This window comes from Coloeus monedula (assembly GCF_965178545.1).
Source record: "Coloeus monedula genome assembly, chromosome: 14".
Lineage (NCBI taxonomy): Eukaryota > Metazoa > Chordata > Aves > Passeriformes > Corvidae > Coloeus > Coloeus monedula.
Genome location: NC_138794.1, coordinates 11,589,156 through 11,615,190, shown reverse-complemented (window position 1 = coordinate 11,615,190; position 26,035 = coordinate 11,589,156). Strand labels below are relative to the sequence as shown.

Here is a 26,035-nt window from a genome sequence, read left to right as displayed (position 1 = left end):
TTTAAACCTGGATTGATCCTACTGCATACACCCAGCCAGGGCAGCTCCTTCCCTCCAGCCCATCAGGCAGCCCAAAGACAGCACTGGAGCACACTGCTGCTCACAACGTGGCCAAGGCACTCGCCGTTCACAAAACCCTTCCACAGCTTTGTCTGGCCACAGAGAGCCCCTCTCTGAGGCAGCCCAAGGCTCTGGGAGGTGGCAGGCCTTCAATGAGCACCTTTTATTTTACAATTTTTGTGCTGCCTCTGTGTTTTAAAGCGATCAGTTCCAAAGTGCAGCCTGCTGGGATGTGTGTGGATATGCCAGGCTGGAGGGGAAAGGACTCCTGCCCCACTCCAACCAAACTTGTTTGGTGACAGACCTCACCTAAACATGCAAAATTCCAGGATGTGAGACAGGTCCTCCCATTTTCCCTTCTGAGATTCGATTTCTTTGACAAAAAAGTAGATTTCAAGCCAAGAATCAGGAAGCTTGACAATATTATTTTTACACTTTTTTTGAATACTAGCTATGGTCCAACTGAAACTCTTGTGTTTGACTTCTGACTGCCAAGATCTCAGCTGAATTTTCTGGGACCAACTATCCCCAATTCTCCAAATACACACAGGTTTCCTCTCACCCACAGGGAAGCGGCAGGGAGAGACCATGATATAGGCTGTACCAATGCAGCTCCAGCACCGGTTTCCTACAGGAATAAGCCCAGGGCATCCAGTTTCCTTGATAGCTTTGAAAAGCCACGCTCAGCTTTTCCTTCCTGCAGGTTTAACATGAGCTGACACTTCCCAGTGAGGCAGCGGAGCTCCGGGGACCGCAGCTCAGCACATAAAACACCCAGAGCTGCAGCCTTTGAAGCAGAGCCCTTCAAAGACAGGCACATACCAAATCTACTGAGGTTTTCTACACAAACAAATTCAGCATGGCAAGAGCAAAACTAATTTGCAAAAATCTTTAATGTTGGAAGTCTCAAATGACCGACCCTTTCAAGCACAGCTGAATCCAATCCGGCTCTGAAGGTCTGTACTGGCGATTCAACATGGAAAAGACACAGATATTTCAAAATACGTGGCTGTAATTACGGGGGAATAAAGAATGACTCCAATTTTCTTGTTTCAGTGATGAAGAAGCTGCCCAGTGAGCTCCTACTCTGCAACCTGTGAAATGTGAGTGACTTTTTTTTTTTAAAACATAATTCTGCTGACATTTCCCTTCCATTCAAATAACTCAGCAATGGGGGAAGAGCAGCTCCCTGTACTCACAGGATCTACCTTATTTTGTACTCTCACAGGAATTTCCTTGTTCTCCTGTGGGAGAACAAGGAAATCTCCCCAGACACACATCCCTTTGTGCAGGCACTGAAACAGGCCCGGTGTAAATGGAGAAGTCAGATGGATTCCCATGCTGGAAACCCCTGTGGTATTTATAGATGGGCCAAAGGAGACAAGGGCCTGTTCTGCAGTCTGGTCCTCCAAACAAGCCAGCACCTGGCTCACTGGGACACTGCCCTGGGGTTTGGTGAGGCTGGGATGTCCCCACCAGAGACAGGAGCAATCCCAGAATGGTTACAGTTAGAAAAAGCCCTCTAAGATCAGCAGCTACAATCAGCACTGCCAAGGCTACCATTTGTCCCCAAGTGCCACATCCACATGGCTTTTAAATCCCTCCAGGGATGGTGACTCCACAACTGCTCTGGGCAGCTGTGCCAGGGCTGGACAGCCCTTTTGTGGAAGAAATTTTCCCAAATATCCATCCTAAACCTCTGCCGGCACAACACTCAACAGCATCCAATCCTCCCTGCAACAGCCCTGCATCGGCACAGCCACACTGACCCAGCTCTTCCCCTGGCATCAGATGCAGGAACAGATCCAAAGTGCCATGGATGCAACTCCCATCCCATGTCCTCACCTGCACACCCACAGGAACCCACCTGAGATGGAGGAGAGAGCACTCAGTCAGGGCCTGCAAACTCCAGAGCTGCCACCCAGCTCAGGCCCCAGCCATAAAACGAGCTCCACAATAGCATTATTTATTTTTTTGGAGTCACAAATGATTTCCAGCAGCAGGAGGGTGAGGGATGCGGCGCTGGACCCGGCACCCGGCCAGTCTCATAAATGGTTGGCAGCCAGCAGAGCAGCAAACCCATTTCTATTGAAATGAGCTTGTTACTACTAATTTTTACTGGCTTCCTGGTCGATTCATAAAGTTTTGTTGGGGTTTCTTTTTTGTTCCGTTGGGGTTTTTTTGCAGATCTCAGAAAGCAATTCCATGACACTTAAGGAAAACTGAGCCCTGGCCTTGCCACCAAGGACTGCTCTGCACCCGGCCCAGGCGCCCACGGCCCTTCTGGAAACAGTGTCGTGTTTTCAGGGCTTCATAAAACCTTAGCAGAAAGAGTTCTTCAGAATAGGCCCAAATCAAAACCTGCTGGCTTCAGTTTTACTGTGATCAGACCTATGGCAGAACAGTTCGAGCCCTCAGTGGAAGCTGCAGACACACAATTTATAGGGAGGGATTGGGTCTGAGACATTAAACTGCCCATTTTCACATCTGCTCCTTCTCTCCACAGCTGGATACCCTGAGTTGCTGCAACAGACAAACCCAACCAGCTCTAATCTTGGAGTCTGAGCTTTTTATAAGCACCAGGGACTGTTTGCTGAGAGATTTAGCAAAGCTTTGCTTATGATGAGGGGATGGATCACAGAATCATGGAACGGTTTGGGTTGGAAGAGACCTTTAAGATCATCCTGTTCCACCCCCTTCCACAGGCAGGGACACCTCCCACCAGACCAGGATGCTCAGAGCTCCATCCAACCTGGCCTTAAACACTTTCAGGGTGAGAGCTCCTGTTGGGTTAATCACAACTTTTGCGGATTTTAAGAAGAATGTTGGAAAAAATTACTTATAGTTCATTTTACCTACAACTCACTGCAGGGCTCAAAGAGCAACAAATACCAAGAAAATAAAAAGGAAAAAAATCAGGGCACAATGACTGTGTTTGCCACAGAGCTTGGGGGAAGATGCAGTGGTGCTTCCAAAGGAGCAACAGTTGCTCAGGAATAAGGGAAAGCAGAGCCATGGGAGCTCCCAGCCACCACAGCCTGTGTTTGCCTTTCCTGTGCAGGACAGGGATGCTCCCAGACCCCACAGCCTCACACAGCGGGGGATGAATCAAGTGCCTCATTCTTCCCCGTGGACAAACTTGGCTTTTCCTGGTGCGAGATCGCACAAACAGGGCCTTGTGTGAGCGCCGCGCCCGCGCTCGGCCCCGGAACAGGCCGGGCTTTGGAGCAGCCAGCAGGGGAAAAGAAAGGCAAGAAAGGGAAGAAAAGAGATGTGCTCTGCACAGCACATCCATCTCTGCAGGAGCCTCCGGAGACAGGTGGAATAAATCTAAAGAGCTCAGCCTTATCAGAGAAACAGAATGGGTTGGAAGGACCGGAAAGCTCATCTCATCCCAACCCCTGCCCCAGGCACAGACACTGTCCCGAAACCAGGCTGCTCCAAGCCCAATCCAACACTTCCAGGGATGGGGCAGCCACAATTTCTCTGGTCAGCCTGTGCCAGGGCCTCATCCACCACTCATCAACCACCACCAAGTGCTACAGCTCCCTGCAGGTACCTCTGGGACTTTTTTCCCCTGATTAAACAGACAACAGGACTCTGCATCACTGTGTGTGAAAGCACAAAGCAGCTGGCATATTTTTTTTAAAGTCTTTAACATTCTTTGGCTTCTCTCATGGAAAAATCTTAGCAAATGAGACCTTAATAAATGGAAAGAGCTGAAAAATAGCCTTTCTGCTGGCAGGTTCTGCTCCTGCTCATGGAATATGCAGATAAAACCAACACGGTTGTGTCACCCGCCCTTCTGTGGAGCCACTGTGAGAAATCCTGCCCAGGTACCCCTGGCATCAAGAGATGCCCCTGCAGCAGCATGAAGACTCCAACTTCTCCAGCCTGGAGGAATGGGCAGCCTGATCCTTCTCAGCTGCTACAAGCACTTAGGAGGAGGAACATCTCCAAAGCCATAAACCAAACACAAGCACAGGAAAGGGAGGGCAGCTCTTCCCAGCTCAGGCGGGGAGATGGCCAAGCTGCAGTGGGTCCAGCTAAGCATCAGTGTCCAGCTGGGACAGCAAATGTGACACGAGGGCACTTCCATGAATTGCCATTTGGGGAGGGATGGCTTTGGTCCAGCTTTTACCCTGGGAACCACACTTGGAGTGGATGGGGAGGGCTGGGGGATGCTGCAGGACAGGAGCACGTGGGCTCTGCTGCAAGGGGTCCTTGAACCCTGAGCAAAGACCTCCTGCATCCCCCAGGCACACAGAACTGCTGTGAAGGGGAAAACAAACTCTCTACAGATCCTTCTCTCTTGCACTGTTGGGAATTTGACTTTTTGGCAGGTTTCATACATGGGCTTTTATAACCTGAAGGGCAAAATGCCGAGGGCAGGGAGCAGCATCCCAGCCTGTGTGTTCCCAGCCAGAGACTACACCCCTGTGGAGAGGTAGGGACAGGCTGTATTTTGTGAGGGTTTTCAGGTCTGAGCATCAGATGCAATACTTATCCATTTAAAGAATAAAAAGAGGAAAATATGGAAAGCAAAAAGAAGGGGAAACCTGGGGTGCAAGGCTGTTTAAGGAGATGCTGGGGCAGGAAAAGGTCTTTGGGTTTAATGCTGTTTATATCCTCTGATGCTAGTGTTTTTTTCCCCACATATTTTCCCATATCCAAAGCCTGGGATGAAGAACCAGCTTCTCACTGAAGGAGAAGCTTCTCTGGGAAAGGGGTGGTGGGACAGCAGCTCAGTCCAGCACTTCAATACTGGAGCCATTTGATCCCTGCTCCAGCCCCAGGAGCTGCAAAGGCCATTACCACTCAGCATTAGCAGCTCTGCAAGAGGTCAGCCAAGACAGGCATTTCCACGTGAAATGTTTTTGTTCTTACAGGAAAAAAAAAACCAAACCCCAAACAGGAATCCAACAGTCCGCAGCATCCCAAGCCCAGACCCCAGTGCTGGAGATGTGCTGCACATCTTCCCCTCAATCTCCGTTCTCCCAGCACTCTGCCCCCGGGGTGATGCTTTTTTCCAGCTAAACACCCATTTTCTGGGACTACAAGAAAACTGGAGAAGGACTTTTGACAAGGTGGGGAGGCCCAGGCACAGGGTGCCCAGAGAAGCTGTGGCTGCCCCTGGATCCCTGGCAGTGTTCAAGGCCAGGCTGGACCAGGAGCAACCTGGGATAGTGGAAGGTGTCCCTGCCCATGGCAGGAGACGAACAGGATGAGCTTTAAGCTCCCTTTCAACCCAAACCAGGATTCAATGAATCAACCAAGTGAAAGGCACAGAGCAGGGGCAGAGCAAGTGCTGGGACAGGCACCATCCAAACTCAGGAGCAAGGTGGGACCTCAGTGAGCCAGTGTCCCTCCTCCTCCATCACCACCCAACACCTGGATCCCCTGCAGCACTCCTCTGCTCCCTCCCAGGGCCCATGGCACTGCAGGACACACGGCAGAGCTGGGAATCACAGCCCCACGTGCCCAATCCTGCCGATCGCAGGCACTCGGGAAGCACAAAGAGCCGAGTCTGCTTTGCCAGTAAATTGAACCTGCGGTTCCAGGGGCTCGGGACACTTCAAAGCCCTCAGCAGCACTGAGGGGATGGACTTTTCAGCTGTTGAGCAGCAAAGCAAAATCCACACAAATAAGCAGTGTTCCAGAAAACCAGGTTTAACCATCAGCAGCTCCCAACGACGGGGGATGTTTTTCCTGAGGGTTTTTTTTTTCCCTCCTCCTTCCAGTTTGCCTTTTTTTTTTTTTTTTTTTTTTCCCCTTTAATTTCTTACTAAAAGCCAGCTCAAGCTCCCACACCACATAGCCCTTTTGGGTCTGAGCATCCTCCAGAGGTAAAATGCTGAGTTAGGTCTTGGAGCCCGGGAAAGGAGGCGCCTTTGATGAATAGCAAATCTCCAGACTTCAATCGCTCTGGTGAGCGCCACACATTTAATAAGTTATTTCCGTGGAAAACCGTGGTAACTCAGTTATGAATCAAGACTATAAACACCTCTCACTCATCAAAGTGCCACAAAAAAATCTATTACTGGGACTGTGAACACAAGCCTCTCTCTACAGGTCCCCTATAAGAAGCCAAAATTCCTCCTTCAAAACATTCACCGTTTTCAAAGGTCATAAATACACTGTGTCCAGTCAGCAAATCCCTTTAAAAAGCAAAACACAGGCACAGGGAAAAAGGAAGGTTCAAAGCCGGATCCATCGGATCCATGCTGGTTAAAGGACACAACCAGAGCTACATCAAAGGAACTTTTACTACCTAGAAAGTCGTATCCAACCCCTAATAGGGTGCAAGAATGTAATGTTTAGGCTACAAAGACTAAACTAATTTACTTTTAAGTAACTTGCTTACTTCCTGATGTTTCCTTTTTTTAAGAGTGATGCCTAGGTGCTTGGAGAAGTGAGGGATGTGATTATTCTGTGATTCAAGGCCAAACATCATAACTACTCAGTGAACCACAGACAAAAACACATTTTATCTGGGTGTTGTACTTTCTCCAAGAACTTCTAGGTTGAAAACATCCAGGCTAGCTGTGAAAATCCATCCCAGTTCCAGGTAAGAGAGGAAGAAAAAGCAACTCTCTCCTTCTCTGCTGGAATCTACTAAGAACTTCAGTGTCTTGCCTCCACGGGAACTACGCTCCCCAAATATTGCCCATGGAACTGTCACTTCAGGGCATCATCCTGCCTGGCTCCATCACAGCAAATTCTCCTTTGGAGTTTGGGAGCTGTGTGTATTCACAGAAATAAAGAGGCATCATCTGCAAAGCAGCTTTAATCCCTGCATCAGGCACAGGGTCCAATATCGGTAAGACCAACGGTCTTCCATGCCTCGTGCAGGCTGTGCCACTCCAGGCAGATGATCCTAAGGCTCTGGAAAGCCAGTTTGGATTTTTTTCCTTCCTTTTTCTGAACAAGGGACAACTCCAGCTGTCCAGATTTTTAAGCTCCGATTGTCCTCATTTCTTAAATGCTGCCTGTTGGATGGTTATAGCAACAAAGGGACATTTCCACCTCCCATTCCAGGAGACACCTTCCCTCCTGTCAGACCATTTTTGGAGGCTGCTGCTCCTTGCTGCACAGGATGCAAAGCCTCAGAGGATCCTTGATGTCCCTCCTCAGGAGACCTTCAGCACATACCACCTCTCTTCCCACCTCCAGCAAATTCCTCAGTGGTCCCTCAGCCTTCACAAAATTAATTTCCCCTCCCTATATCACACTCCTGGCTGAGCTCTGCACTGATCCCAAGACCAAAAGCCCTGCACTACAAGCCCATAGCGATGGGATATTTCATACAAACAGGTGTCACTTGCTTTAGAAACACCTCTACAGCTGCACAGCCACTGCTGGAGCTCAATCCTCCTTCCAGAGCCCCATGCTCTGCACGGACAGAGCCACAGGCACCTCTCCACAGGAGACACTGCATACAGGTGGAACCATGAAGGTCTACTGCCACCACAGCGTGGTCACCCACCAGCTCTGTGGGAGCCTGCTCAGGTAGAGCTCAATGCTCCAGCTGTTGGTTTGGTGGCCCAACATGAGTTATCCCACAGGGTTTTAATGGAAAAACAACCACATGGAGTCAATATTTCCCTCCAGCTTTGCTCTAGGGTGCTTCTCTTCCATTGCCAAGTCATTTAACTTTTCTATTTTAAATTTTTCTTAAATTGCTGCTTGCTCAATGCTCGGAACAACTTCTTCATCTGCTTATTATTTTCCCAGGTGGAACACTCTGCTGGGTTACTCTGCTTATGGATGAAACACTGCTATCATCAGGCTTTAGACACAACGAGGAGCCCACCTGGCTACAGAATCAATGATCCCTTCCCTTCACCTTCTGCTCCCAAGGAATGTCTGAACTCCAGGAGCTGCCACCAGAGCCACCACCCTGGTGAGCACAAATGGGATGCAGAAAAACACACTGCCCTCCACAAAAAGAAAGACATCTTTATATAAAACAAAGGAGCACACCTGCACCTCTGTGAAAGGGACAGCACTGAAAGCCCAGGCATCGGCTCCCAGAGCTTCCCTACCTTCCCTTTCAGGGATTAACTCCATGATTCACCCTGCACTTGGAGAAGTTGCCTTTGATGTCAGCCCCAGGCAGGGCCAGGAGCTGCACATGAGCAAACCCCCAGGGAGAGCAGGTTATTGCTCTGATGCTCTCCCAGCCATCCCATGGGGATTCCAGCATCCATGGCCATCCACAGCCATGTGGGAAAAACCTCCACAGTGAGCAAATTGCTCTCTGGTGCACACTGGAAAATAGATGCACTTTATTTCCCATTGGCAAACTGAAATTACGGAGGAAAACTGTTTAATATAAAAACATCTGACAAAGCACCTCGAGGATGTATTTTTTTGCATCAAAGAAGTAGCTCTTGGCAACAGGCTCATTCCTCCGACCAGGAGAGGTTTTAGCCAAACACTGATTGTTCTAGACTGCACAGGGGAAGACAAGCCAGCAAACCTAAAGTTAAATATGAAAGAAAAAAAGAAACCAAAACCATTACTGGCCCAAACAAACATCTGTCTGTGATTAAACTGGACGCACAGACATGTTGTGCCTTTTTTAAAGGATTTGTTTCTACAGGAGGGGGGGAAGAAGGGATGAAAAGGCTCCAGGGTGGTGCTGGGTCAGACCCAGCCTGCAGCCCCCAGCCAGCACTGAGACACACCAAAGCCAGAGCCCACCCTCAAAACCCAACATTTCTCCCCCCAGAAGAAACTGCTGCCCTATTAATGAGAAAAAACCCTTTTTTTCTATTAACAGGTAATTCCAGAATCTCTCCCCCAGCCTGGAAAGGGCAATGTTTGCCCAGTTGCCACACACATCCGCCTGACAGATTTAATGGGCTTTTTTTTTCCTACTCCTAACACACGGGATCTTAATAAATTTCCTTGTTAGCATAAATCCTGCAGCCTGTTATTTCTGGGGGGAGAGGAAGGGAGATGTTAACTTTCTCCATTTGGTGGGTTTTAAAACATGCTTCCTTAAGTTCACCCTAAATATTCTGGGAGCAGAAAAAACCTCTGGCTCTTGCATGGAGCCGTGGCATCGCCTCAGCAGGGCTGAGTCACCAGCTGAGATGGATGCTCCTGCCTTCTTCCTCCCTTTGGTGGTACAGGGACCCTGCTCCCCAAATCCAATGCCCCCAGCCCCACTACTGCCCTGCAAAGACTTCCCCATCTTCCCAGGCCTTAAAAAAAAAAAAAAATCAGAAATAATTTAAATAAGCTCCAGCCCATTCAGTGTCTGTGTTTCTTCTCTCTGTTAATTCACAGATTTCCTCCACCATCATCAATCACCAAGCAGAGCTCATCTCCATGTGGAGCCCATCACCTTCTGGACATCAGCAGAGCTGCTGGGAATAAACTCATGCCTGTGCTTCCACTTTCAGGTGGAAAACACTTTCCTGCTGCTTTGGAGCACAGACAGGAATTCACTCCTCCTCTAACAAACCACCAATCCAACATTTCTTCTTTAGGATGCACATTTTCATTTACAAAAGGCTTCACCAGAGCTGAAACTCTTGGAGAGTTTTAGCACATGGGGAGTGATTTTGAAGTTTAAATAAACAATAGAAGTATTTTTGGAAAAAATAGACCAGCATCTTCCCTGGTGATGGTCAGGTCAGCACAGAGACCTGCAGGTGCAAGGCCACCTTTTGCTCTCCTACCTGTCCTCCCCTCCTGCACCATCCTCAGGACCTGAAGAATTTAAAGCCACTACTAGCAAGAACTTTGGTCAATGCTCATCATGGGGCTTTTTCAACAGGAATGGGGATATTCCATGGGTTTTAAAAAAAGGTCCTTCCCAGGGCCAGTGAGGGAGAGCCCTGTGGGATTCAGGGGAAGGCAGGCAATCCCAAAGCCCACAGCAGCTGCTCCAGCACGTCCCCACCATCCCATCCCAGCTCCCGCAGAGTGGCTCAGCCCTCCACACGCCTGGCAAGTCTAACGGGTACAGCAGCTTCTTGGCATGTGCTGGAGGAGCCAAGTCTGAGGGGAAGGGAAAAAAAAAATTGCTACAAATGTTCCACCAATTATGAGTCACGAGGCTGAGCTTTTGTTCCTGCCTTGCTGGATTTTGCCCTTTCCCTGGTATTTCCCCACCTCCGGCTGGGAGCCACAGGGACGCCAGGACTGGCCAAGGCTCTGCCAGCTCCCGGGGGACAGACAGGATCAGCCCAGCCCAGCCCTGGGAGCCACCTGGGTTTACAATACAACTCCCCAAACAGCAGGTTTTCTTCAGCTCTGTTCCCCAGGCAGAAATGAATCTAAGGAGGAAAAGATGGAGCCCCTCTTCGTGCTCTCACAAGCCTGAATGTGGCACTGCTTGAGCTCAAGAGGCAGAAACTTTAAGGTCAAACATCTCCAAGTGCCTTTTCCCACCCACCCAGATCTTCCCAGGCCATGGCACCTCACTGAGAAAACAGGAGCATCCCCATTCCAAGGGAAAAGCTGTGGCGGGACACTGATCCTTGGACAAAAAACTTCATTCCAAGACCCAAATGCTTTGAACATGAGATGAAGAGGGCTCTGGGGTATCATCCATGGATCCAGGTCATATCCACCCAGCTATACACAACTTGTGCTTCCAGTTAGCACTGACTGTTCCGCTGAACTTTACAGTGAGCCTGCTACTTCACTGAAGACTTTCCCTCTTTTTAAGGGCAATATTATAGCCATGAAAGGTTCTACTTCAAAAAGAGGGTTTGGTTTTTTTTTTTAAATTTACACATATGACAGAGATCATCTTCTGCCTTCATGCTATAACCTCCTGTTTAGAAGTTCATCAAATAAAGGAGCAACAGGAGAAGAATGGTTCTCTTTGTTACCCAAAATTGAATTTTGTGGTTTTAGTAGGAAAAGCCTTTTTGATGATCAAAGCTGAAGCAATAAATAGTAGTGGCTTGATGCTAGATCCAAAACGTACTTATTTTTGGAAGACAAGTTAGATGCACACTGTGCTCCCGCAGTACGCAAGAGGAGGCAGGGTGCTTTGTGTATCACTCCCACAGACCCACACTTCAAGCAGAGCTATTAAATGAGTTGAAATGGAGAATAAACAAACTAAAATGTGGCAGGTAGACTGGAGCCTAAGTGGGTTTTTCCCTTGTACTTCCCCGTGATGACATGTATGGGTTAACTTCAGCAGGGCTCTTATCCTCTTTCAGCAATTGTGAGCACTGGGGAAAAATAAATCACCCAGCCCCAGACTCTTATTAAAAGTTACACCATTGGAAACGGCACAGGGGGAGAGGAGGGATCCGGTTTCAGCACAATCTCAGTCACATGTTATCATTGTATCGTTCAAGGAAAAGTTAAAATCTCTCTTCTCTTCCAGCAAACCCACCAGATGTCCCATAAAGACTGAGCAATGAGAGAAGCGAAACCATTACATCCTTAGGAACCCCAGTTTTCCAACTCGGCTGCTGTAATTAATGCCAATTACCAAGTTACAACAAAAGCCACAGGCATGGGGAGCTTTAGAGACGTGTATCCAGCCCCAGGAATGTTTGCTAGGAATTGCAAACACATATTTATTAGAGCACAAGGCTGAATGATCCAAGTCCTGGCTATCAATTGCTCCCCTGCTCTGGACACTTGGCAGCACAACAAAAGCCTGTGGGCTGGCACACGCCGGATCCGGCACGCGGCAACCGCGGCACCGCCAGCCGGCCACTGCAGGGGGACCTGAAAGGACAAGGAGAAGGGAAAATCCCCAGAGGGAAATGTGCCACCGTGCCACGATACAGACCCTGTGCTGTTTGAACACCCTTTGGAGCTGGCATCAGTCTAAACATCCCAAGGAAGGCACAAGTCTCATCGAACTGGCTGTAAACTCTTGCAGGGAAAGAAAATTAAGAGAAAAGCCACGACCAAGGGACCAGTACCCTCAAGATCGCCTCCAACAGCTCCCCTGACTCACAGCATCACCCCCAAGAGAGCAGCAGATTCTATCCACGTACTCAGCAACCCAACAATGAGGCTTCTGAGGTGCCCAAGCCCCATCCCACCCCGGCTGCTGAAGGAGGTACGTGGGGCTCCACCAGGACCCACATTTGTCTGCCTTCACCCCAGTTCTCAGACCACGAACTAGGCAAAGAAGTTAAACCTGGTCCTATAGCCAGGCCCCTCCTGTCCCACACACAGTCAGCCTGCAGCCCGGGATGAGACACCAAGGAGAAAGATGTGGAATAATCGCTGCAGCCAGAGCTCAGTGCAGGGCCAAGGAAAGCCCCAACTCTACCTGCTGTCAGGTAAAACCACCCCAGGCCTTGCAGAGCCCCATTAAGTGAATGAAAGGTTGCAGGGTGGGGCAGAGCAAAAACCAGGACCTAATTAAGCCAAGCTTTGTTCAGGATCTTCAATGGCTCCGTAGCTGGGAGCCTGCTCATGAAAGCAGGGATTGCAGCCTGGGGCCAGGGCCCAACAGGTAACACCAGCCCAACGGACCCGGCTGGAACCACCACAGAGCAGCAGCACTGGAATGGCCTCACTGCCCCTGCCATGGAAATGGAGAGGGTCCACAGCCCTCCCCCACAGCAGCCCATGGCCCTGGAGCCTGGGATAGGTCCGGGTAGCATCCACACGGGACACACATGGCCCTGTGGCCACCTCCCAAATACCCCTGCTCATCCCACAAACAGCATCTTATCACAACATGCACAGCACAGACTTCTTTGAAAAACCAACTCAAAAACTGCTCTTTTTTCCCTTCTCTTCACACCAAGAGCACAAACCAAGAGCAGGACCAGGACCCCCGTCCCCTCCTGCTGTCCTGCCCCACCACCAGCCCCCAGCACGGACCTCGCAGGCGGGAAGGCACAAACAGCTGCCAACCTGAGAAATCTCCGGGCGTGACGTTGGGAGAGTTTGTAGCCTCTGTTTCAGTGTAAGACAACGTGGAATCTGATAGATCTGGAAAAAAAAAAGAAAAGAAAGCACTTTTAGTCCTGCTGCATTTGCCAGTGCTACATGAGCACCCCTGGCTCCTCAGCTTCCCACCACCTCCCTGAGACAAACTCTCCACAGAGCCAGAAAGCAGCGATTAACTTTGTAGCTCCACCACGCAAATGCAAAGCTTGAATTGCCTCGACCACAAAAATAACTCCAGTTAAGTTGATCAAACAAGTAGGAACTTGGTGCTTACTGGATAAAGTTACATTAAGCCTCTAAACAAGTCAGAGTTACTATACTTAATTATCACCATTAAAATTCTTGAAGCTGTTTATTCTTGCTTCCTTCCTTCCTTCCTCTTTGCTGAAGCGAAGGAAACTTTGTTTTAACAAGTTAAGAGTCTTTGTTATTCTCTCTTGCTTACACCCCTCTAATTAAGTGCTCAACTGTTTGCTCACAGATTAACTATTATTTTTCCAATCAAACAAGCCAGTGAAGCAAATTTCAATCCCTGGCTGTTGTTTTAATAAAGTCACGTGTCGCTCACCATCATCTCTTCCTGCAGCACAGCAGTTTCTAAAGGGAATTAACTTGGAAGGGGGAGCACGGGGAGGGAAAACTCCTCTTTTTTTGCCTCCACACCTAACAAAAAACCAGAAAAAAAGCCACCAGCAGCCAATTTGGCTTTGCAGGCCACTCTGGTCACAGCCCTGTGGCGATGAAGGCGCCAGGCAGAAAGGTGCACACATGGCTGAGCCGCCAGCAGTTCCCAGGCCTGGCAGGGCAGGGACTCACCTTTGGCAGGGGCAGCTCCCACCTTCCCCCGGGGCTGGGTGGGACAGGCAGGCACTGCTGTCCCCTCCTATCGCCTGCCGTCTGCCTCCTCCCTGTCCCTGCCCCATTCCCTGTCCATGCCCCATTCAAGCAAAAGTGGCTCCCGTTGGTCATTAACCCCAGTAAATCACTGACTATGGGATAGGGATAAAGGGAGAAAGCCCCCAGCTGCACAGATCCCAGCAAGAAATCCAAGAGGGATGTGGGATTCCTCCCTTCCATTCCATGTCTTTGCTTCCCATTTAATTGAGCAAGAAGGGCTGAGAAAGGATGGTGAGGATGCAGCTATGCCAGCTCAAAACACCTGCAGGCCAATGTGCAGCACACAGGACCAGGATCCAAGGCTGCCAGGCTCTCCAGCACCCTGCACTCCACACCAGCCTACCCACCCCAGCTGCTTTCACCAGTTTTGTTTGGAAAACCTTTTATAATTCCCCAGGAAAAGTGACAGCCCATCCAGAAATGACACAGCACCGAGCTTCAAAGACTTTCCATCTCATTGCAAGGAGCAGAGGAAGGGTAATAGCTGGTTCCTCCATGGAGCAGCACAGCCAGGCCTTTATGGAAATGGCACCCAGGAGCTCCCACTCCCGCAGATTACACACGCAGACAAAACATGACGTCTGGTAACCTTTCATTATGCCTTCATTAAAAATAGAGCTTCATATTATTTTGGAAAATATGCATGTGTCTACATGGTAATTTGGTAGGATAAACCGGCATCCATTTACTTCTTAAAACCCATCAGCTGACGCTTGCTCAGAAATAATGAGCAGCCATAAAACCCCGACTTGTTGGCTTTTGCCTGACGTGCCAGGTAGGGCTGTCTCAGAACCAGCACCAGGGCTGCACCATGAAAGAGTTCCCGGGAGATCAAAAGAGACAAAACACATACCCAGTGGCTTTTGCTCATCATTAGGAGACAGCCGAGAGTAGGGAGGCGGTGGAGACTCTGGAAAAACAAAACTTTAGGTTAGTGCTGTGTTCAGTTCATCAACAAACCCTCTCGCTTTCTCTTTTGGGGTAGGAACTCTTCCAAGGTTATAAACACCCAGTGGAAAACAAAACACTTGGAAGTAACTGGAGACCAAGGTTTTCCCAATTTTTGAAGAATGGGAGTTCCACCTTGAACTTTCAAAGTGGACTTTGCTACTGAAAATGCTGCACTCCTCTGTCCCATATCTGTGCCTGGACACTCAACAGCTTGAGCCACACAAAACATCACATTATTCCCAAAGAACTACATTTCCATCATCTGCACTGGGGAACAACCTTCCATCCATGACTCCAACACACATGGCTTAATAAGTGCTCCACAAACACTTCGCAAGTACTGAAAAGAGAGGTTGGGTGATGAAAAGACTCCTCTTGGCACACAGGGCTGACACGAGAGCCAGGCTGGCTTCAGCCACCAAGCCACCCAAGTAACTACGGTCCATCCCAACAAAGGCCTCGGCCCAGAAGCAGCTCAGGAGCAGAGGCCACCATGATCCTGCTCACCCTGAATCCACCCCACAAAGCTCCTGAGCTCGGCTTTAAGCAGCAGGACTGAGCAGTCATGTGCTCCAAGTTCAGCAAGTCCTCAGACGTGCTTTGCTGAATCAGGTCATTCAACCAGCTCTCGCTGTCCTTGAAAGGGTCAAGACCATGCAGAAGGCTGATGAAGGTCCTTCATCAACTCCATGCCATGATTGGAGGGGTTTCTTTTCCCCTTCCAAAATATGACAGTGATGTTTCTTGAATTACAACTTGCCAAAACTGAGTGTGCAGCCAGCTGGGCTGTATCAAGGCATCAGCATTGAGCAGGCACCGACTTCAGTGAGAAACTGTACTGTGAAGTCAATCAGCAGCACCGCACAGAGCACGGAAACAGGGGTGTGCTCCTCAGCTCCCACCTGCACCTGGCAGCACTCAGCCAGCAACTGCAGCTCAGCTTGGCTGAGTTCATCAAAAAGAACCTCAGCATCCCCCGTGTGATGGCTCTGGGCTCACCTAATGCTTCTCAGAAAAGGTTCCCCATTTCCCCTAATGGGGCAGGGTACTTATGGATCTCAAAATAAAAAAAAAAAAAATAGAGGTGCCAATGTCCCCATGTGGATGTAACTGCCCAACCTGGCTGTGCTGGTCCCATGCCAGAGCCAGACCTACTGTCACCAGGGGCTCGTTTGAAGCACCCCAGCACTTCCACACCCCTCAGCTACGTCACCCCACAGTAAACTGGGTGGGAAACACCAACACGATGATCTCTGTAGGGAGCCACTTGTGGAAAAGGGCATCAAGGCCTTTTCTTGGCTCCTGTTACCAGCGCCCAGTCGGCGCGGGTGGGGTCCTGGCACAGTCACCCATTATCAAAGTGATAAGGAGCCACTTGATAACAGCTCTGCTTTCTACTACTCCCAGCACAGGGCTGGCAGCCGCTCACCGCTGGGAAAACCACCACCGCTGCAGGAAAGAGACTGGGAAGCTTCTCCCGTTTCTAAAATAAATGCCCCGTTCCTAAAAACGCAGCTCAACTCCAACTGGAATAAAAAAGCTGCCTCCAGCCTCTAGCGATCTTCGGGAGAAGCACGCCCAGAAGAGAAGTTTCTTTGAAAGAAGTGATGCAAAGCGAGGCAGAAGCCCAGATTGCAAAAGAAATAATAAAATCAAAGCTCTTGCCAAAAAAAGGGGCAGTCAGCATAGATTCATAGGATGGTTTGGGTTGGAAGAGCTATTAAAGATCATCTCGTTCCATCCCCTGCCATGAGCAGGGACACCTTCCACTATCCCAGGCTTCTCCAAGCCCCGTCCAACCTGGCCTTGGACATTTCCAGGGATCCAGGGGCAGCCACAGCTTCTCTGGGCAGCCTGTGCCAGGGCCCCACCACCCTCACAAGGAAGGATTTCTTTCCAATATCCCATCTAACCCTGCCTTCTGGCAGTGGGAATCCAGCTGTCCAGTGTCATTGAAGTTTTTGTACAGCCTGTTAAGTATTATTTCGATTTCTGCACCTCAAACTCTAACATGTCTCTGCTCCGTGTAACTATTCCCTGCTGACACGGACACACGATCGAGTATTGCTGAAAGAAACAAAAAACTCAAGAAAACCAAACCCAGCCTTGAAAATGCTCACCTCTGCCCACGGTAAAAAATGCGAAACCCCCGAGAAATGCAGGAGCCCCAGGTGTCCCTGCGGGTTCGGAGATCCCCACGGCGGGGACATCCCCGCAGCCCCCCCGAAGCGCCTGCGGCTTTAAGCCGGCGGCGGTGACCGCCCGGCTCCGATACGAGCGAGCCAGGCTGGCGCCAGCGGGATGGAGCCGCCGATTATCGCCCCTTCGGCTCCCAGAGAGCGGGGAAACTCCGCGGGAAGGGAAAAAAAATTGAAGAGAAAGGGCTTTTCACGCACAACTGGAACCGCTGGTTCCAAGAGAGGGGGGATGCCCGGCGGGGACCCCGGGCCAGGCGAGTTCCCGCCCGGGCATCCCCGCAACACCGCGGGGCCGGGGCAGCGCTGCGCACGAGGCTTAGGATAAACCCAGGAAAGGGTCAGAAATCCCGAATCCCCAAATTGGTGGGTGTTTGTGGCGGGGGGAACCCAACTCGCCGCTGCTCACCTGGCCCACAGAGGCGGCTGAAGTGGTAGGGGTTGCAGCAGACCGTGGGTCCGTCGGCGACGCCGAAGCTCTGGCACTCGCAGAGGGGCTTCAGCTCGGCGGGGTGCTGCAGGTCGGGCCAGCGGAACAGCTTGCCCAGGAGGAGGTGCGGGGGCGCCGCCAGGCCCCCCAGGCGCACCTCGGTGCGGGCCACCAGGACGCAGCCGCCGGGCATCCCCCCGCGGGACTCCACCGCCTCCAGCAGGCTGTCCAGCGAGCGCTCCTTCAGCCGCTTCAGCAGCGAGTAGGTGACGGCCTTCAGCTCCTGCTCCAGCAGCAGCAGCCGCGCCCGCGCCTCCCGGCCCCGCCGCTCCGGGGAGCCGCCGTCGGCCGCGCCGTCGGGGCCGGGGGCGGCGGCGGGGGGACGCTGGGGGCCGCCCGGCTCCCGCTCCGAAAAGAGGCAGCAGGTCACGGTCCGGCCGTCGCTCTCCGGCGCGGAGCCGGGGGCGCGGAGCCGGGCCCCGCGCCGCTCTGCCATGGGGTCCCCGCGCGGCGCCGCCTCGCCCGCCGCCCCGCGCCGCTCCTCCGCCTCCCGCAGCAGCAGGCTGCGCGCTACCGCGCGGAGCTCCGCCGAGGGGCTTTTCTCCGTGATCTTGCAGCTGCCGGTGGCTCCGAGGTCGTGGCCGCTCCTGGCGCTCCCATCTCCGCCGTCCCTGTCCGGAATGACGCGGCTCCTCCAAAGTCGCCGCACCAGCCCTGAGCGTTTGGACCTGAACATACGACCCGCGGGCGGCCGGGGGTCGCGTCGCTCTCCGCCGCCCCCCGCCCTCCTCCGCGGGGCTCCTCGCTCCGCCGCCGGCTCTATCTCATCGCAGCCCCGGAGCAGCCCGGACTCCCCGCGGCGCAGCTGCCCAGCGGATCTCCGACGGCCCGCGGCGGGGCCGCACCATGGGGGGGGCGGCGGGGCGGCGCGGGCATAGACGGCGCCGCGGGGGCCGCTCCCGTGGCGGCGCTGGGGCTCGGGCGCGCCGCGCCGTACCCTACATCGGCTGCCAACGCGGGGCCGGGCGGGGAGCGGCGGGGGCGAGGGCCGGGGGGAGCCCGGGGCAGCGCTCGGCTGCGCCCCGCGGCCGCTCCACCATACAAGGTGGGGAGGAGTGGGGAAGCGCGCCCGGCGCGGGGGTGCCGCCCGGCGGGGAACCGGCGCCGGGGGCCGGTCGGAGGCGTCGGATCCCTTCAGCCAAAAATAGTATTAAAAAAAAAAAAAAGTAAAAAAAAAAATTTAAAAATTAAAAGGGTAAAAATTAAAAATCAAATCAGAAACGCGAAGAAGCAGCAGCAGAGCCCGCAGCGCAGGCCGGTGTCAGCGCGTCCCTTGTCCGCATCGCAGGGCGCGGCCCCGGTCCGGCGGGTCCCCGCGCTCCGTGCGCGGCTCCCGGGGCCGCCGCCGCCGCCCGCTCGCGCCCGCCCGCCCCTCGCCGGCTTTTGTGTGGCCGGGGCGCGCGCGCGGGGCCCCTCGCGAGCGGCGCCGCCATTGGCTGCCGCCCATCATGTGCCAGTCTAGACACTCCGGCGGCTCCGCGCGGCACCGGCCCTTGCGCAAACACCGGCTCGGGTTTCCGACCTCTTAAAGGGACACGCGCCCCGCTGCCCCGCGCCCGCCGCCCCGCGCCTCCCCGCCGCCGCAAGCCCCGCATACCCCCGCGCTGCCAGCGGGCGGGAGGGGGGGATCGCCCCGCGGGGAGCGGGAGAGCGGGACGGGGGCGGTGGGAAAGCGGTACGGTGTGAAAGTAGGTCATGGCGGCGCGGGGGTTAACGCGCTCCCCCCGCGGGCCGCGCGCCGGACACACCCCCGCGATGTATCAACTTGTCCGCCGTGGCAAAAGTTCAGGCCCGGCGCGCTCCCATTGGCCCGCGGCCGCGTGACGCGCGGCGCCGCCACCTGCCATTGGCCGGCGCGCAGCGCGCGCCCCGCCCCGCTCCCACCCCGGCGTGCCCGTGAATGAACGGCAGCCCCGGGGCCGCGCGGTCCCAGCGCCCGCCGCCGCCACCGCGGGGCCGCGAACGGGGACCGGGGGGAGCGGGCACCGGCCCGGAGGCATCGGCAGCGCCGCCGGCAGCGGAGGGAGCGGTGGCCTCGTGTCCCACCCCACGCGGCCACGGCGACAGGGTGCCTGTGGGGAGCGCGTTCCTCCTTGTCGTCCCCCCCCCGCCCCCCCCCCCCCCAAAGAATCCTTCCCCAAATACAGAATAAATAAATAAACTCCTCTAAAATAGCGATTCCCGCCCCCCGCGCGCAAATCCCGCGGGCACAGCATCCCCGGGACACGTGCCTGGAGAATCGAATCCGGGGGTTCGGAGCTGGGGGGCTTTGCCCAGCCTCACTCCATCCCCAGGGAGATTTTCCCCCACCCTTGGATGGATCGGTGGGAACCTGCTGGAGAAAAAGTTTGGGACCAGCTTAAGGACCTCACTAATGAGCAAAAATTAATCTGGGCAGTTAATCCCCCAGAAGTTGGGCAGTTAAGGGAAAAACACCCTAAACCAAACCAATGAAATGATTTCAGCCAACAAACCCTGTGCAACCTGAATGTTCATAGTTTTGCTCTTAGAATCTTTTGGGTGGCTTTTTCTGTACCTGAAGGCTTCTGTCCAAATTTCTGTCCACGTTTACCCAAACCTGCCGTAATCCACTCAAGAACATAATTTAAATGCACTGGATAAAGACAGTACCATTGTTTTACAGCAAACTTAATCAGTGTAACATCAAATACTCCATTTAAAATCCATAGGTGTGTGCCACCGACGTTTGCACCAATACAAACACAGAATGTTTTGATTTTGGGGTTGCTTTTGACCTGTAGGACCAGGGGCAAAGCTCCTTGTCCCCTGCCATTTTGAGGTGGGGTTTAGGAAATGTGCAGCTTGCCTGGTTAAAAATATAAAAACTCATATAAAACCTGTGAGGGACCTGGTGCCTCTGACACTGCTCAGCTCTCAGCCACCTGCAAGCAGCTGCATTTCACACCTGTACCATGGTTTGGACTAAAGTCACCCAACACCCCAATGTGGTAGGGAAATGCCTTTTTTTCACAGTGAAAAGGCACAAAAGGCACCAAAAAAAAAAAAAAATTCAGCTTCAGACATGGAAGTAGCAACTGGGATTTCCTGGATCTCATGGAATCATGGAATGGTTTGGGTTGGAAGGGACCTTAAAGCCCATTTGGTTTCACCCCTGCCATGGGCAGGGACACCTTCCACTATCCCAGGTTGCTCCAAGCCCTGTCCAGCCTGGCCTTGGACACTTCCAGGGACAGGTCTCCAACCCTGGCGGGATCCCTGCCCGTCCTGAGGCTGCTCCAGAGGTTCCAACGCTTGTTTAAAGTCCACATGGATCACCCTGTCCTGCATGACCCCAAGATTCACCTCCCTCAACAGAGCTGATGCTTTTCTTTCCAACACCGCCTTTCCAAACTGTCACCCAAATTACAATATGTCCCAAATGTGCAATTACCAACATTTAAATATATATAAATCTTAAATATAGCACTGCTAAAGCTAAGAATAGGTTATTATTCCAACAAGCAACGTCTCACCGCTTATCCAACGCTCTATAATCATGGAGTGTGCAATATGGCAGGAAGAACAATGGGGCTTTCATGGGATCTGGAGCAGCCGAGCATCTCCACGGGCACAGGTATGCAGGAGCAGCCCCGATTCCACCCGGAATGCCATCCATCCCAGCTCCTGCAACAACAGCACATTGTTCCTGCCCTAACGTGGGCAGCAAAAACAGAGCCCTCAATTGTGCTTGTCACAATGCACATATAATTTATAGTAATGTTGGTTATTAAAGGATTTCTAGTGATTAACAGCAATGTGCTCTTTCACTGCCTCCCCCCCCGCCCCCCACCTTTTTTTTTTTTTGTCAGTCATAATAACAAACATTCCTGGGAGATGCTCTGGAACACATCCTATAGGTCTTGGCAGAAAAGCTGGAGAGAAGCTTTTGAAAGCCTGCCAGTGTTATCTGACATGGATCTCCCAGGTATGATAGAAAGCCAAATCCTCCTGGGTCCAAGAGGACTGTGGGTGGCCAGGAGGGCACCAACCTCTTCCCAAAGCCAAACTAGAGCCGGGATGGGGAAGAAAGGGGGAGAGGGACCAGCCCTGCCATTGCAGCACCCTCAAAGGCATTAGTAGAGCCCAAAACCAGACTGTGGCACTCCAGGTGTTCAGTAAAGGAAATTAATCTCATTGTTTTCTGCTTTTTTTCTGATCTCTAGTATTTGATACATTCCTGGTAAAAAAGAAGAATGCAGGGGTAAAAATCACAAAAGGAATAATTGCCACTTAAATAATGTTGTAAGAGCTCGACTTGTAGGTTATTTCAATGCCTTGAAAATGGGGGGGAAATGGGGACCCCCAAGGGGTGGTGGGGGCTGGGGGACACATTGCATCTCCTTTTCCCCCCAGAAATGGGGGCTCGGAGTGTCTGAGCACAACCAGAGAAAACACCACAAACCTGCTGCTCCAGAGCCAGGGGCTCTGCCAAAAACTAAAATGCCTCATAAAATCCTGCTGGTTTTGCTAGAAGCTGATTTTGAAAGGAACCAGAGAAAAAAGGTTTTGACAACATCAGAATGTCCCGTTTCCTTTGTTTTCATGACATTGCCATGATTTTCCAGTTCAAACTGACTTTTCATTTTACTCTTGCAAATGTTATACCCTGAGTGGTAACACACTGTGATAGGACCTTGGACCCTCTTCAAAATGGAAAAAGCTAAAATCAGAATGAGGCATTTTGATAAATCCACAGTATAAAAAAAAATTATGTTTCAAGAATTTTCCTCCATGGAGAATTTCCCAACTGTTGGACTCCACACTCCCAGACCTCCTTGGCATCTTGAAACCCTTTGGGGCAGAGATGTGATCTCACCTCAGGACCTCAGCCTGTGCTCCTATCCTGGAGGAGCTGCAGCCTTGGCAAAAACCACCCTTCCCATGGGATGTAACCACATTTTGCCAACTCTCCTGGGGCATAAAATTGTACGTTTGGCTTGGAAGGAACCTTAAAGTTCATCCCATTCCAGCCCTGCCATGGGCAGGGACACCTTCCACTATCCCAGGTTGCTCCAAGCCCTGTCCGACCTGGCCTTGGACACTTCCAGGGATCCAGGGGCAGCCACAGCTTCTCTGGGCACCCTGTGCCAGGGCCTCACCACCCTCCCAGGGAACAATTCCTTCCCAATATCCCATCCATCCCTGCCCTCTGGCAGTGGGAAGCCATTCCCTGTGTCCTGTCCCTCCATTCCTGGTCCCAAATCCCTCTCCAGCTCTCCTGGAGCCCCTTTAGGCCCTGGAAGGGGCTCTGAGGTTTCCTTGGAGCCTTCTCCTCTCCAGGTGAACAACCCCAGCCCTGTCCTGCTCAGGGCAGTCCCAGTGTGTGACAACCCTGCAGTGAACCTGGGACAGCAGTGCAGGACCTTCTGCCTTGCCAGGGGATGCCCAGGTCAGTGCATTTACATCCCAGCCCAGTGGTCACTTTTGCACTTTCTTCCAATTGGGATCAAAGTTTCACCATCCTTCAATCCCATCCAAATCCCACCGGATCCAGTGGCACCATGGTGAGGCTGCACCTGCTGCCCCTGGGGCTCAGGGGTGGGGGGCAAATCGGGGCCACAGCAGCCAAATTGCTTAGGGATGGATTGAAATTAAATATCCTCCAAAATTTATCATAGTCGGGAAGGAGGAAAAAAGAGGCAAAATCCAACAGAAATTCACCAAATACTGCATTTCACCAGAAATAATTGTGAATGGGTTAATGGAAACTCCGCAAGGCAGGAGCTGCTGAGTTTCCAGGCTTTTCAAGGCCCTTCCCACGAGTATCTGCTGTGGGTGGGGACAAGCTGACTCACAATTTCCAGGGCTGTAGTAACATTTCAACACCCCGGCACTCCAGCCTTGGGGACTGATGGCAAAGAGCACATTCCCAGCAGAGTGGTTGGGAAGCTTTTTGACAGAATGTTTTCTTGGGTCAGAAAATGTCACTTCGGCAAAACCAGAATTTTTTGGGTTTTTTTTTGCTTTTTTGGTGGCAAACTACCAGTTTCCACGAAAAGTTGCTTGGAAAAGTTTTCTGGGAGCAAGCCTGGATTTCTAGTCAAACCCACAGAGGTAAAATCATCTCCCCAAAGGTCCTCGGGGTGGGTGATGGCACCCACCTGTGGTGGTCCCCATCCCAGAAAGGTCCCTTGCTTGGAGCAGGTACATGGACTTCTTTAAATCCCTTCTGGGTGGAGCTGGGCCAATTTGTGAAAAATAATTAAGCAGTTACACAAGGAGAAGGAGATCTGAGATAGGGAGTGTTGGATTCAGTTCCCTGGCTTGGCTCTGGACAAACAAGGATTGAACCACAAGTCAGGCCAGTGCCACGAGTACAGGATTATCCCCTGTGCTGCTGCTTTCATTTTTTAGGAAAACAAACTCAAGCCATCCCAGAAAAGCCCTGCTGCAATCCAAGGAAAGCACTGGTGTCTCATGTTTTGTAGGACAGGAAGAGTGCCTTCATCCAAACACAATGCCAGCCTCCACGGAGGAGAGAAAAATGGGCCTTTTCTCCTGAAGGAAAGATTAATTTCCATTTTTCCCATGGCAGAACAAGCCAGATGCACACCTTGGCTCTTGCTCAGTCACAGGGTGAAACATGAAGCAGGAGAAGCATCTTCTCCTGTAATTCCCAGTGGTGCTGAAAATCCCATCTGGGAAGACCAATTCTCTCCAAGCAGCCTCGGATACCTTCAGAAAATGCAGAGTCAGCTCAGCAAAGCAGAAAAGGATGAAGGGCCCCAGGAAGTGTGCCCAGGCTTCCCTTTGCCGGTGGCATGGGAAGGTGATCTGTGAGCATGTGCCACTGGCACGGGGCTGCTGTCAGACCTGCCCCTGTCCCTCCTGCTGCCGCTGACTGGGGCTCTCTGTGGCCTTTTGAATGGATGAGAAAATGAGGCATGTGGGTGGAGAGGATGGAGACCTTGATTGCTGAGCCTCAATCTAGTGCTTTATCCAGGAGGACTTCCTGCCTCGTGGTGCATTGGAATGTCCAGAGGATCCCACAGTGGTGTGAGCACAGGGATTGCTCCTGGGATTCACATGAGGAGGGGACAGTGCAAGATCCTCCCAGTACCTGCAGGGAGCCTACAGGAAAGATGGAGAGGGACTTCTTACAGGGACCTGGAGTGACAGGACAAGGGGAAACGGATTCAAACTGACAGTGAGTAGGGTTAGATGGGATATTAGGAGGAAGTTCTTTGCTGTCAAGGTGGGGAGGCCCTGGCACAGGGTGCCCAGAGAAGCTGTGGCTGCCCCTGGATCCCTGGAAGTGTCCGAGGCCAGATTGGACAGGGCTTGGAGCAACCTGGGATAGTGGAAGGTGTCCCTGCTCATGGCAGGTGGTGGAACAAGATAAGATCCATTCCAACCCAAACCATTCTGGGATTCTGTAAGATGAAGAAGGGGATGGGGAGGAAACATCACCTTCAGCCACTCCAAAAATGGTGCAGCCTCTGAGGCTCCTGCAGGAGAGAGATGCACATGCTGAGTCCAGCCACTGCTCACATGGCAATTTGGGAATTTGTCCCATCTGCCTCAGCCTCAATCCTTCCTTCCCCAGCCTCAGAAGGACCAGCAGCCCCTAAACCTTTCCTGTCCTCCTCCGGCTACAGGACCCCAGTTCTGTCACATGAACCAGCTGCTCTGCTCAGATGGGAAAGGAATTACAACCAGAGGACTCATCTAGAAATCACACCCCTGTAACAAACACACAGGAGTTTGTCCTTTTATCAGCATTTATTCAGCAGCCTGCGGAGACAGTCTGCCTTTCTGGAGTCTTTTCCAAGCAGATAACACCCAGTCCTGAAACTGCCCTTTATGTTCTTGTTGGCTTGGCTTTGGTGAATTGTCATTTTCGAGCTGGAAAGGGACTATTTGAGTAAGAAAACCAGCTCTGTTTGCTGCCACCATGCTGATCCAGCAACAAACTGTGTAACATGCCAAGCCCAGTGTCCTTAAAAAAAATAAATCTACCCCTCTCCATGTTTACCCACACAATTTGCAAACACAAAACTGGAAGTTCCCCGGGGGGTAGGATTATAAAAAGGATTATTCTATTTGGAGCTGGTCCAGAAAGCAAAGGGAGTATATATAAATGTATATGTTTATGTCCAAAATGGATTTTAATTGAGGTTTGTTGTGTCCAGTGGTGCTCTGCTAGAAGCAGGAGCTAAAAACACAGTGGGGCTGGACGAGAAGGAAGTTTGAGGAAGACATCAAAGCAGATCTGAGAAAGGTCATCCCTAAATGGCAACCTGTCCATTTCTGCAATAGTTTGCTCTCCTATTTATGATGGTATTTTCTGGGAAGAGCTGGTCAGAGCCAACTAGGGCAGGCTTGTAAAAAGATAATTTTTCTCCCTTAGAAAACACAAAGACAGACAGACTGGGCTGCTGGCTTTTCTCCCTGCCCAAGATCTGCTGCCCTGGGCAATTTGTTCTGTTGCAGCAGCTTTTTGCTGGAGTGAGTGGCGTCTGGGCAGCTTCAGAGCAGACGCCAGTCACTCCAGTAAAGAGCTGCTTACCACAGCTTTGGTAAA

The 26,035-nt window shown here is 51.9% G+C and overlaps 1 protein-coding gene across 2 annotated transcripts in view; it reads right to left on the bottom strand.

The window, feature by feature from the left end:
- SMAD6 (SMAD family member 6) overlaps positions 1-18,829 on the bottom strand; it is a 38,780-nt gene extending 19,951 nt beyond the window's left edge. The window contains exons 1-3 of one of the 2 annotated variants that reach the window (XM_082290976.1): positions 17,410-18,829; positions 14,708-14,764; positions 12,889-12,999 (exon numbers count right to left, since the gene is read on the bottom strand). In XM_082290976.1, the coding sequence (XP_082147102.1) occupies positions 12,889-12,999; positions 14,708-14,764; positions 17,410-18,166 (925 nt within the window). In that variant the 5' untranslated portion in view covers positions 18,167-18,829. The remainder of the gene's footprint in view (positions 1-12,888; positions 13,000-14,707; positions 14,765-17,409) is intronic. The other variant, XM_082290977.1, reaches the window with a different exon arrangement.
- Positions 18,830-26,035: the final 7,206 nt, after the last annotated feature.